This window comes from Dioscorea cayenensis, unplaced genomic scaffold (genome assembly GCF_009730915.1).
Source record: "Dioscorea cayenensis subsp. rotundata cultivar TDr96_F1 unplaced genomic scaffold, TDr96_F1_v2_PseudoChromosome.rev07_lg8_w22 25.fasta BLBR01000381.1, whole genome shotgun sequence".
Lineage (NCBI taxonomy): Eukaryota > Viridiplantae > Streptophyta > Magnoliopsida > Dioscoreales > Dioscoreaceae > Dioscorea > Dioscorea cayenensis.
The window spans coordinates 24,247-36,865 of NW_024086772.1; the positions used below are offsets into that span (position 1 = coordinate 24,247).

Below are 12,619 nucleotides of genomic sequence, written 5' to 3' on the forward strand. Positions count from 1 at the left end.
TCAAAGAGATCTCTTTGGTTCTTTAGGGAAAAAAAAGCTCTTTGTTGGGGAGTTTTTTAAAATTGAATTATATACAATTAGTTTTGTAAATATAAAATTTATTTTTAGTATATACCAATAATTAATTAAAAATTATTAGTTACTAGTTTAAATATTTTAATTAAAATTAACTGAATAATAAAAATGAGGGGCAAACAGGTAACATCAAGATCCGGTCTTAAATAAATATTTTAATATTATTGTAGATATTTTTTCCCCCAAAGATTTTATTTTAACTCTTTATTTAAGTTATTTTACTTTAAAAATATATTTTTTATTTTCAAATACGACCACAATATTAACCTTACTATAATAATAATAATAATAATAATAATAATAATAATATGAGGTCATGAAATGCATTATTCATCTCTGCCCCCACAATATAAAGCACCATGCGGTCCATGCTGTTTGCTCATCATTGAGTTCAATCATTTTTTTTAAAATTTTTCTGGTGGAATGGCAATCAAATTTTTTGTTACAAGTAAATAATATAAATTTGTTATTATTCATAATAAATAATAAAAGAAAGACCAATGATAAAAGTAGCGGAGGTATGGAGATTGGATATTTAAGTCATCTCTCACATGATGAATAATATAAATAATATAATTTATTTTATTTATTTAATTATAAAATAAATAAATTATTAAAATAATAATAGAGGGAAGGCCCACAAGGTCCATGCAAAGCTTGCACCGACCAAAACATCCCCTCATTTTCCACCCACCATAAAATTCCCTATAATTCATACCAACTTATTTTTTAATGTTTAAATAAAAATTTATAGTTTTCTAGATAAAGTTGGAGCAAGCTCCCCCCACACAGAAAGCCTGTGAGAGAGCTTATCAAAGATGGGTGAGCGTGCCCTGGCTCAAAAAAAAAAAATAATAATAATAATAATAAATCACTAAATAAAAAAGAAATAATAAATAAAATAAGCGAAAGAGTAATTTTTTCGTAATTAAAAATTTGCTGGGTATGTAATTGGATAAAAAAAAATATCAGGGATTTAGAGGTGATCTTGAAACTCTTTAACTTTTAAGAAGCTCTGGATCATTTTTCCTAAATAATAATATAAATAAGTAAATATCTAAATAAACCATATGGCATGGATATTTTGGCCAGGAAAGCATGGGATTTCTAGTAGGAGGTTCCAATAAAATTAAATTAGATACATTTATTTTAATAACTGGATCGATTTGATGAATTCATTTTACAACTTTAATACTGTATTTTATTTTATTTTTACTAAAAGACGACAAATACCTCCATTGAACATATTGTCAAAGGGGCAAATAAGCATGAAGGCGCACCAATTATGGTGATTTACAGACCTCCTAAAAAAATCAACATACTCTACAATCCTGGAGGGGTGAAACCACTGTTTTTTCCATAAAAGACCCACGCTCAAACCCGTAAACAATAGAGGAACAATACTTGACCTAAGCATACAGTATATGAACATTATATGTACAGTATTGCCGGGGAAGAATTTGAACCCTTGCGCTCCCCTCTGCACTCTTGTATCATACCATTGGGTTATCCAAGATTGACCTTAATATTATATTTAAGCGATATAAGTTATGAACCATTTTTATAAAAAATAAATACATTAAATAATTTATAAAAATTAATAATATGAATAAATATTAATTTATTAGTATTAATGAAGCCAAAATTTGATCAATTTTATTAAAAAAATTTCATCCAGCTAATTTTTTTTTTTAAAAAAAAAATTCTTAGATTTAACTTTTATTTTTTTTACCAAAAAAAATATCAAAAAAATTCATTTATCATCTCTGTAACAAGTAAGTGGCTATGTATTTCTCTTAGGGATTGTTTTTTTGGCTGGATTTGAAAATACTTGGATTAGAAAATCCTTGGATTTGAGAAATCCTTTGTTTGTTTCAATGGATTTTAATCTCTTTTGTATTTTCAAATCCAAAAGTCATGGGATTATGGAATTCGGCCAAAATGACCGATTTTCAAAATCTCATTCAGTGAATCCCATCTAGTAATTAATATACTAATTATATTAATTACTTATAATATTAATTACACTATAATTATATTTTATAAAATATTAAATAAAATATAATTATAGTATAATTAATATTAGTAATATAATATATAATTGATATATTATATTATATTAATTATTTATTAAATAATTAATATATTATATTTTATTATAATAAATTAAGTATATATTAATTATATTAATTACACTATAATTATATTTTATAAAATATTAAATAAAATGCAATTCTAGTGTAATTAATATTAGTAATATAATATATAATTCATATATTATATTATATTATATTAATTGTTTTAATAAAGAATTAATATATTATATTTTATTATAATAAATTAAGTATATATTAATTATATTAATTACTCATAATATTAATTATACCATAATTATATTTTATAAAATATTAAATAGAATATAATTATAGTGTAATTAATATTAGTAATATAGTATATAATTGATATATTATATTATATTAATTATATAATAAAATTTAAATTAAAAAATCTCTCCAACCAAATACAAAATTTTGTGATTTAGCATTACAAATACATCCAACCAAACACTGGATTTGACTCTTCTGAATTTTCAAATACAATGATTTGTAAATACAAATCACTGCTTTTTCAACTATATCCAACAAAACAAGTGAAAAATCGAGAATTCAAAAACCATTGCCTAGTGAAGTGAATTGTTACTTGAATGATAAAAAGGCAGTCGATAGAATTATTGTAATATTATGCAAATAATATATATAATATTGTAGAGATATTATATTATTACTGTTCATTAACTGTTCTTTAAGTCCTTATTAAAGGTTGTCATTTCTCTCCGTTTTAGGATTGCATGGCAAGAGAGATTTATTAATTAGATTTGATTTATAAAAATCTTATGGTTGTTTACGTAATAAAACTCTAATTGCTCGACATTATATTTGACAAAATTAATAAATAATCTTTAGGAGATTGATCCGGCCATCATAATTAATACATCATCTTAATTATCTATTTGTTAACAATTTTTTATGTGCTGGCATTTGCCACCTTTATTAAAAAAAAGCTGAGCATTATTCCAAAGCAATGGATGAGATTGTGATTTATCCATGTTCAAGAAATAATTTTTTTTTTTTTTTAAAAGAAAACCTCATTCCTAACCAATAGAAGTTTATAGGTTTTTTCCTCTTGTTGAAATATTATAAGCTAGAAAACATGTTTTGCTCTAAATGTTCCAAAATTCAAAGGTATGACTAGGAATCTCATATCATCTGTGCCACATCAAACACAATAATATTTCACTAGCCAATCAACTGACCATATTTTGCCACGCGTCAAAATATTACATGCTATCAAGGAAAAACATGTTAAGATCAAACAGCTAATCCTAATGCCGGAAAGCAACTCCACCGAATTTAAAAATAAAAAATAAAAGCTCGGAGCATTTTACTCCATTGACTGACTAAGCTTGAGTGTGAGAAGTGATCAAGAGAAAGAAAACAGAGAGATGGGAAATGGCGAGAGTTCATTGTTTTCTTCAGCTCTTGAGGTTGGTGCTGTTGTGGCAGGAGCTGTCTTGATTCTACGTGCTTTGTCTTTAGGATCCCAATCTGAAGAACTTGAACCTGATCATGGTATATATATATATATATATATATATATATATGTATAGATTGATTGATTGATATTTTTATTATGTAATGTAATTTTACTGTGGTTCATATTCAATTAGATTTTCCTCGAGTTTCAACGGGAGCAAGATATGAATCTGATTCTTCTCCAGTTGCAACAAGAGGGAGAAGAAACATAAATATTTCTCAAACGTCTATGATCAAAATCATGAGCTATAATGTTTGGTCCAATGAAGATGTGGAAGTGAAGGTGAGAATGGCAGCTATCGGTAACTTGGTACAAAAGCACTCACCGGACATCATTTTATTTCAGGTCAGGAGTATTAGACTAATATTCTCACTTTGATTAATTAATTTGAAAAAAAAAATATAGACTTGAATAATATATAAACATGGATTTCTCATCTTGTTGGTTTAAGTTTTTGAGCTGAATATGACCAACGTATCAAACAAGGACCTTTTCTCAACTTTTTAATATCAAAGTATATGATATGAAATGATAAATTTTATGGAGAAAATAGTATTTTCTGATGCAGGAAGTAACTCCACGTATCTATAAACTCTTTCAGAGTTCAAGTTGGTGGCAGTTGTATAAACACTCTTCAGTTTCACCAGAGGAGGCAGCACAAGGACAATATTTCTGCATGCTGGTAATATATTCATTAATCCATGTGTGATATGAGTGAGACTATTAGAATTATTATTTATTGCATTTCATCTTCTTGATCATCTGCAGTTGAGCAAAGTAAGAGTAAAAAAATTCATCTCCATTCCGTTCAAGAATCCACCAAGTGAAAAAGGGCTGTTTTTAGCTGTAATCGAAATCGGTTTGAACAAACCAATCATTGTTGCGACAAGCCATCTCAAGAGCCCGAATCCTCCGAAGATGCATTCGGAAGAACGAGTATCTCAGGCGAAGACAGCTCTCGGATTCCTTCAGGAATTTCCGAATGTGATATTTGGAGGTGACATGAACTGGGATGAGAACATAGACGGAGCTTTTCCTCTGCATGGAGTGTGGAAAGATGCATGGCCAGAGTTGAAAGGAAGAAAAAATGGATGGACTTTTGATACAAAATCAAATCCAATGTTGCAATGTAGTTATCCTCTGCAGAAAAGATTAGACAGGTTTATCTGCAAATTGGAAGATTGCAGTATGAAGAATGTAGAAATGATAGGAAAGAAGGCAATTCCGGGGATATTCTGTTACAACAAGGGGAAGGTACTCCCTGTTCTTCCTAGTGATCATTATGGCCTCATCTTGACTATCTCTCTTGATGCTTAACATTGAGGTGAATTAAATAATCCCACATCGAATAAGGAAAATAACTTAGTAGTTATGTGAAATGGGTTAATTTTTTGAGTAGGTCACCTTATTATAATTTTGTTTGAATTTGGTAACTAAATTTTAATTTGCATCAAATGAATATCACTTATCGTTTTGATGTAAATTAAAGTTTATTTCTCAAATTGAAACAAGAATATAGTTAAGTAATCTACAAAAAAATTAAGTCATGATATGTAGTTATCTAGTATCTTTGTATTGTATTGAATGGTGATTTTATGTACTATGTGTATTTGGCTTTGTAATATATAAACTTATGGTATTGTATTTGAACAAAATATTTTATAAATATGTAGATGGTCGTTAAACCATCATAAATGATGTATTATTATATATATCTTTTGGTTTGTTTGACAATTGCATTTGTTATTTTTGTTGAAAATAAAAAATATATATAATCTCATATCGAACAAAATTTATAATAAAAGCGGTACACACGTGATGAAAAATATAAATAATATAATTTATTTATTATAAAAATAAATAAATAATAAAAGTAATAATAGCGGAAAGGGCCACAAGATCCACCGATCAAAACATCCCCTCATTTTCCACCCACCATAAAAGTCCCTATAATTCATACCAACTTATTTTTTAATGTTTTTGTAAAAAAAAAAAAAAAATTTAATAGTTTTCTATATTAAGTTGGGGCAAGCTCCCCCACGGAAAGTGTGTGAGAGAGCTTATCAGAGTTGGGTGAGCCCTAGCTAAAAAAAAAAACCTCACTAAATAAAAAAAAAGAAATAATAAATAAAATAAGTGAAAGAGTAATTTTTTTCGTAATTAAAAATTTGATGGGTATATAATTGGATAAAAAAATATTAGGGATTTAGAGGTGATATTGAAACTCTTTAACTTTAAGAAGCTCTAGATCATTGTTCCTAAATAATAATATAAATAAGTAAATATATAAATAAACCATATGGCATAAATATTTTGCCCAGGAAAGCATGGTGTTTCAAGTATGAAGTTCCTATAAAATTAAATTAAATACATTTATTTTAATAACTAGATCAATTTGATGAATTCATTTTAAAGCCTTAATACTGAATTTTTTTTAACTAATAGGCAACCGGCGTCCCCATTTAATAAATTGTTAAAAGGACAGACAGGTACAAAGGTGCACCAATTATGGTGGTTTACAAACCTTTAAGAAAAATCCTCCTGCTTTACAACCCTGGAGAGTGAAACATCTATTTCTTCCACAAAGGATCCATGGCCAGGCCTGTGAACAATACAAGAACAATATTGGACCCAAGTGTACAGTGCATGAATATTGTATGAACAATACTGCCGGAAGAAGGATTTGAATCCTTACCCTCCTCTTTGCACTTTTGTGTTATACCATTGGGTTATCTAAAGTTGACCTCAATATTGTATTTAAGCGGGATAAGTTATAAGCAATTTTTATCAAAAATAAATACAATAAATAATTTATACAAATAATAATAATAATAATAATAATATGAATAAATATTAATTTATTAGTATTATGATCAATTTTATTAAGAAATTTTGATCCAACTAATTTTTTTTAAAAAAAAATTTACGTAGGTTGAACTTTTATTTTTTTACCAAAAAAAAATCTCATAAAACAATTCATTTATCATCTTTGTAACGAATAAGTGGTAGTGCATTTCTCTTAAAGTGAAAGGTCGAGCATTCAATAACCATTGACTAGTGCAGTGGATTGTTTCTTGAGTGATGAATTGGCAGTTGATAATATTGTTGTAGACTTGTAGTATTATACAAATAATATATATAATACTATAGAGACAATATATTATTACTATTTGCTCACTGTTCTTTAGGTCCTTTATTGAAAGATGTCATTTCTCTAAGTTCTAGAATTGCATGGTAAGATAGATTTATTAATTAGATTTGATTCTTAAAAATGTTATCGGCATTTATGTAATAAAACTTTAATTGCTCCAAATGATATTCGATAGAGTTAATAAATAATCTTTAGAAGATTGATCAAGCTAACATAATTAATACATCATCTTATTTATTTGTTTGTTAAGAATCTTTCACACATTTGCCATCTTTATTAAAAAAAAAAAAAGTTGAGCATTATTCCAAAGCAATGGATGAGATTGTGATTTATCCATGTTCATAAAATTTAAATAAAAAAAAAAAACCTCATTCCTAACGAATAAAAGTTTATAGGTTATCTTCTTGTTGAAGTATATAAGCTAGAAAACATGTTTTGCTCTAAATGTTCCAAAATTCAAAGGTATGACTAGGAATCTCATATCATCTGTGGCACATCAAACACAATAACATTTTACTAACCAATCAACTGCCTATATTTTGCCACGCGTCAAAATAGTACATGCTATCAAGGAAAAACATGTTAAGTTCACACAGCTAATCCTAATGCTGGAAAGCAACTCCACTACAGTCTACCGAATTTTAAAAAAAAAAATATAAGCTCGGAGCATTTTACTCGATTGACTGACTGAGCTTCAGTGTGAGTAGTGATCAAGAGAAAATTAAAAAAAAAAAAATGGGAAATGGCGAGAGTTCATTGTTTTCTTCACCTCTTACGGTTGCCGCTGTTGTGGCAGGAGCTATCTTTATTCGACGTGCTTTGTGTTTAGGTTCCCAATCTGAAGAACTTGAACCTGATCATGGTATATATATATATAGATTGATTGATAGATATTTTTATTATGTAATGTAATTTTACTATGAACCTCCAGTTGCAACAAGAGGGAAAAGAAATATATATATTTCTCAAACTGAGATAAAAATCATGAGCTATAATGCTTGGTGCCGTGAAGATGTGCAAGTGGAGGTGAGAATGGCAGCTATCGGTAGCTTGGTACAAAAGCACTCACCGGACATCATTTTCTTTCAGGTCAGGACTAGTAGACTAATATATTAACAGTCTGATCACTATTTATTTATTTATTTATTTATTAATAAAGTGGATAAATCACAAATTTATTAAAAAAAAGAGAAGGTTAGTCTAATCACTTTGATTCATTTGGACAAATATATATAAATTTTAAATATATAAACATGAATTTCTCATTTAATTGGGTTAAGTTTTTGAGTTGAATTGGATCAACATATCTTAGCAAGTATTGGAGTGTTAAAAAAAGCTTTTCTTAATTTATTAATTCAAAGTATATGATATGATATGATAAATTTTATCCGAGAAAATAGTATTTGCTGGTGTAGGAGGTAACTCCACTTATCTATAAACTCTTTCAGATTTCAAGTTGGTGGCAGTTATATAAGTACTCTTCTGTTATAACCCAGCCTGTTACTGTAGCAACTTTATAAAGGCAACACTGTAGCATGGGTATTGTAGTAGCCGAAAAATGGTTTCTTTTGAAAAGCCTCAGTCTTTGTCTTCCATTTTCCATTTCTTGCCTTGTTGGAAACCCTAGCCTTCTCATTTTCTTGCTTGTGATGATAGGTAAGTATATTTTTTTGTTCTCATTTATCTTCATTTTGTGTTCTTGTTCATAACCTTAGAGTAACTTAGACCTTGTGTTCTTTTTGTTTCCTCTCTTGTCTTCATTAGATTAATAGAAGTAGAGAGAATGAGAAGAGAAGATGGCAAGGTGAGTGGGCTATCCGAATTTCCTTTTTATCTATTTCGACTTTTTCATCATATATTTGCTTGATGTAGTGTTGTTTTGATGTGATCTATTATATTGAAATTTTGGTTAGCTTGTGATGGATTATCGTAATATATTTGAATGAGAGATTTTCAAGGCTTGTATATGTTGACTCATTATTATTCTAATTGCCAACTCATTGTGTTTTGCATAGCCCACTTGATAATTGTTGTATATTGTTGATGAGGTATGTAAATTGGTCATGTTCTTGACCTTGTGTGGAATTCATGGAGTGAAATTTGGGTGATGCATACAAGGTGTTTGATATAATACTTGCAAGGACAATATAATACTTGCAAGGACAATATAATAAATTCATACAAGGTGTTTAATAAATTCATGGAGTGAAATTTGGGTGATGCATACAAGGTGTTTGAACTTCAATAGAACCATCAAATAAATTCTTGAAAATCTCTCATTCAAACATATTACGATAATCCATCACAAGCTAACCAAAATTTCAATATAATAGATCACATCAAAACAACACTACATCAAACAAATATATGATGAAAAAGTCGAAATAGATAAAAAGGAAATTCGGATAGCCCACTCACCTTGTCATCTTCTCTTCTCATCCTCTCTACTTCTATTAATCTAATGAAAACAAGAGAGGAAACAAAAAGAACACAAGGCCTAAGTTACTCTAGGGTTATGAACAAGAACACAAAATGAAGATAAATGAGAACAAAAAAATGTACTTACCTATCATCACAAGCAAGAAAATGAGAAGGCTAGGAGTGTTGGCTTTATAAAGTTGCTACAGTAACAAGCTGGGTTATAACATCTTCAGTTTCACCGGAGGAGGCAGCAAAAGGAAAATATTTCTGTATGCTGGTATAATATATTTCATTAACCTGATCGATCTTATAAATCATGTGATGTGAGACTATTAGATCGAATTATTATTTATTGCACGTATAGTATTTCATCTTCTTGATCATCTGCAGTTGAGTAAACCAAGAGTAAGAAGGTTCATGTTGATGCCGTTCAAGAATTCATCCAAAGGAAAAGGGGTAGTTATAGCCGAAATCAAAATCGGTTTAGACAAGACACTCATTGCTACAACAAGCCATCTCAAGTGCCAGAATCCTCCGAAGAAGTACAACAGTGAACAGCGAGCATCTCATGAGGCAAAGGAAACTCTCCGAATTCTCCAGAATTTTCCAAATGTGATATTTGGAGGTGACATGAACTGGGATGAGGACAAAAATGGGGCTTTTCCTCTGCAAGGAGTGTGGAAAGATGCTTGGATAGAGTTGAGAGGAGGAGAAAATGGATGGACTTTTGATACAAAATCAAATCCAATGCTGCAATGTAGTTATCCTCTGCAAAAAACATTGGACAGGTTTATCTGCAAATTGGAAGATTGCAGTATGAAGAACGTAGAAATGATCGGAAAGAAGCCAATTCCGGGGATATATTACAAAAACAAGAAGAAGCTACTTCCTGTTCTTCCTAGTGATCATTATGGCCTCATCTTGACTGTCTATCTTGACGCGCGTGACGTGAGTTAAATAATCCCGTATTGAAAAGAGTTAATTTTTTAGTAGGTCACTTCACTATATTTTTATTTAAATTTGATAACTAAGTTTTAATTTGCATCAAATTAAAAATGAGTTATCAATTTTGATGCAAATTGAAATTTGGTTCTCAAATTAAAACAAAACTATAGTTAAATAATCTACATAAAAATTAAGTCACAGTATGGACTTATCTTATATCTTTGCATTTGGCTTTGTAATAAATAAACTTTTTAGTATTGTATTTGAATAAGATATTTCATGTTATATAGTTTGCATATTCGCTGCACTACTTCCTTCTTTGGCAACCCTCTTATATGGCAAGATTTGTTATTTTTGTCAAAAATAAAAAATAAAAATTTATAATAATTTCACATCGAATGAGGAAATGAAAGATCTTGTATTTATATATATGTATAAAAAATTCTACTTTTAATAGTCGTGGTATGGTATGGTATAGCCTTATCTTGTATCTTCGTATTGAATGGTAACTTTATATAGTTTGCATATTCGGCTAGGTAACTAATAAACTAATGAAGAAAATCATAAATACCAATGTTAGATAATAAGCAAAATATAATCATTTTTTTAATTATTTTTGTGGGCTCCATCTTTAGAGAAATATTATATAAAACAGTAATGCCATATGAGATAATATCCCTTTCGAATTAGAGATCATAATATTAAACCTAATAGGTTTCTCGTATAACTTGGCATCCATTTTATCATCCACGTCATTTTTTCTTTTGTAAATTTAAAATTCAAACTATATAATCCCCTAAATTTTAAAAATTATAAAATATTACCTAAAATCTTAAAATCTTGAGTCTAAATACTATAAAACCTTTTACCTTAAATTTTGAAAACATAAACCCTAAATTCTAAATCTTAAAATTTAAATTTTAAACCCTAAACCCTAAATTGGGGGTTTGCGCTTTACAACTTAGGGTTTAAAGAGGGGTTCTGGTTTAATATTATTTATACTTTTAAATAATAAAGAGAAGTTAATTTTTCTTTAAAAAAAAAAAGAAAAAGTTACAATATGATAATTTCTTATTTGAATAAAATTTTACGTGATGTCATGGTTTCATTCCATTGAATCTTAATTTCTATTTTTATGCTGGGGGAGTTAATGGTATGGTGCTAGATAAGCTTGCCTTGGCTAAAACTAATAATTAAAATGAGTAATATATAAAATAATTTCTCATAATTAAGGATTTGGTGGGTATGCATTTGAAAAATGAGTGATTTATTGGGCAGAAAGTCTTATAGCGATCTAAAAGTCCTTTTGAAACTCTTCGATCTTAACGAATCAATTTTTTCTAAATAATATAAACAAGTAAATATATAAATAAATAGCTCAAATGGCATGGGTATTTGGTTTGAGAAAGCATGCGACCTGGGTTGATAATTTTTTCAAATATTAAGTTCGAAAAAAAAGAGAGAGTCAAAGTTCGGTTTAATTTAAGATTATCAAAATCAAAACAATTCCCAACAAATTTTATAGTTTAGCAACTACTGTTTAGTGCATTGTATTATTACTTAAATAATGAATATGAAGATATAGAGTCGAATTTCTGAGTTGACATAACCGCTATAATATTATATAATAATATTATATAATAATTTAAAATTGTTCATTCAATGTTTATTGATTTTGGGGAATCGTTTTTCTCCCCTCTAAAGTTGCATGATAAAGGGATTTATTAGCTCAGTTTTAATTCTTGAAAAAAATTTTAGTATACACGTGATAGATTTCTAATAACCCTATTTGATATCAGAGAGAGTTAATAAATCTCTAAAAGTCAATAAACCATTGTAATTAATGCATCAGTGTTTCCACCTCACTTGATGATTGCTGTGTCTTGGAGGAGTCCCTCTCTCCTCCTCTCTGTGTTTTCAGTGCGCTGTCTTGTCTTTTAGTGTTTGTTTCTCCTGTTGCGTGCTTTTGTTTCCACTTCTAGTGGAGTTGTTTGTCTGTTTTGTTTTCTTTATGTTGTTTTCCTCTCTTTTTAATGCAATTGTGGTTTATCCAACTTATAAATAAATAAATAAAAAATAAAAAAACTCTCATAATAGGTCTTATCCCAAACTAATAAAAGCTTATATGTTTTCCACTTGTCCAAATACTATATAAGTTCCAAAAGTAAAAAAAGTATCTTTTGTTCTGTAAAGTCCAAAAGCATTACTAGGAATTCCATAAAGAACAAAGCTAAGCTTCAAATCACCTGTGCTACCTGAAATACATAAACGTTTTAACAAGCCAATAAAAAAGCCATACTTATGCCACGTTTCAAAATATTACTGGATCTCAAGGAAAAACATGGTAATATCACACAGCTAATCCTAACGCGGGAAAGCAACTCCACTACCGAACTTTCAAAAGTAACACCTTCAAGCAAGCTTTACTTAATT

The 12,619-nt window shown here is 28.7% G+C and overlaps 2 protein-coding genes across 2 annotated transcripts; both read left to right on the forward strand.

Annotated features, from left to right (window-relative positions):
• Positions 1-3,539: 3,539 nt before the first annotated feature.
• Positions 3,540-5,308, forward strand: LOC120254211. Its single transcript, XM_039262353.1, has 4 exons — positions 3,540-3,704; positions 3,803-4,014; positions 4,238-4,351; positions 4,438-5,308. The coding sequence occupies exons 1-4, from the start codon at positions 3,578-3,580 to the stop codon at positions 4,984-4,986; spliced, it is 1,002 nt and encodes a 333-aa protein (XP_039118287.1). The 5' UTR covers positions 3,540-3,577; the 3' UTR covers positions 4,987-5,308.
• A 4,356-nt stretch (positions 5,309-9,664) lies between these two features.
• LOC120254212 lies at positions 9,665-10,198 on the forward strand. The gene has a single exon (XM_039262354.1). The coding sequence runs from the start codon at positions 9,665-9,667 to the stop codon at positions 10,196-10,198; it is 534 nt and encodes a 177-aa protein (XP_039118288.1).
• The last annotated feature ends 2,421 nt before the right edge of the window (positions 10,199-12,619 follow it).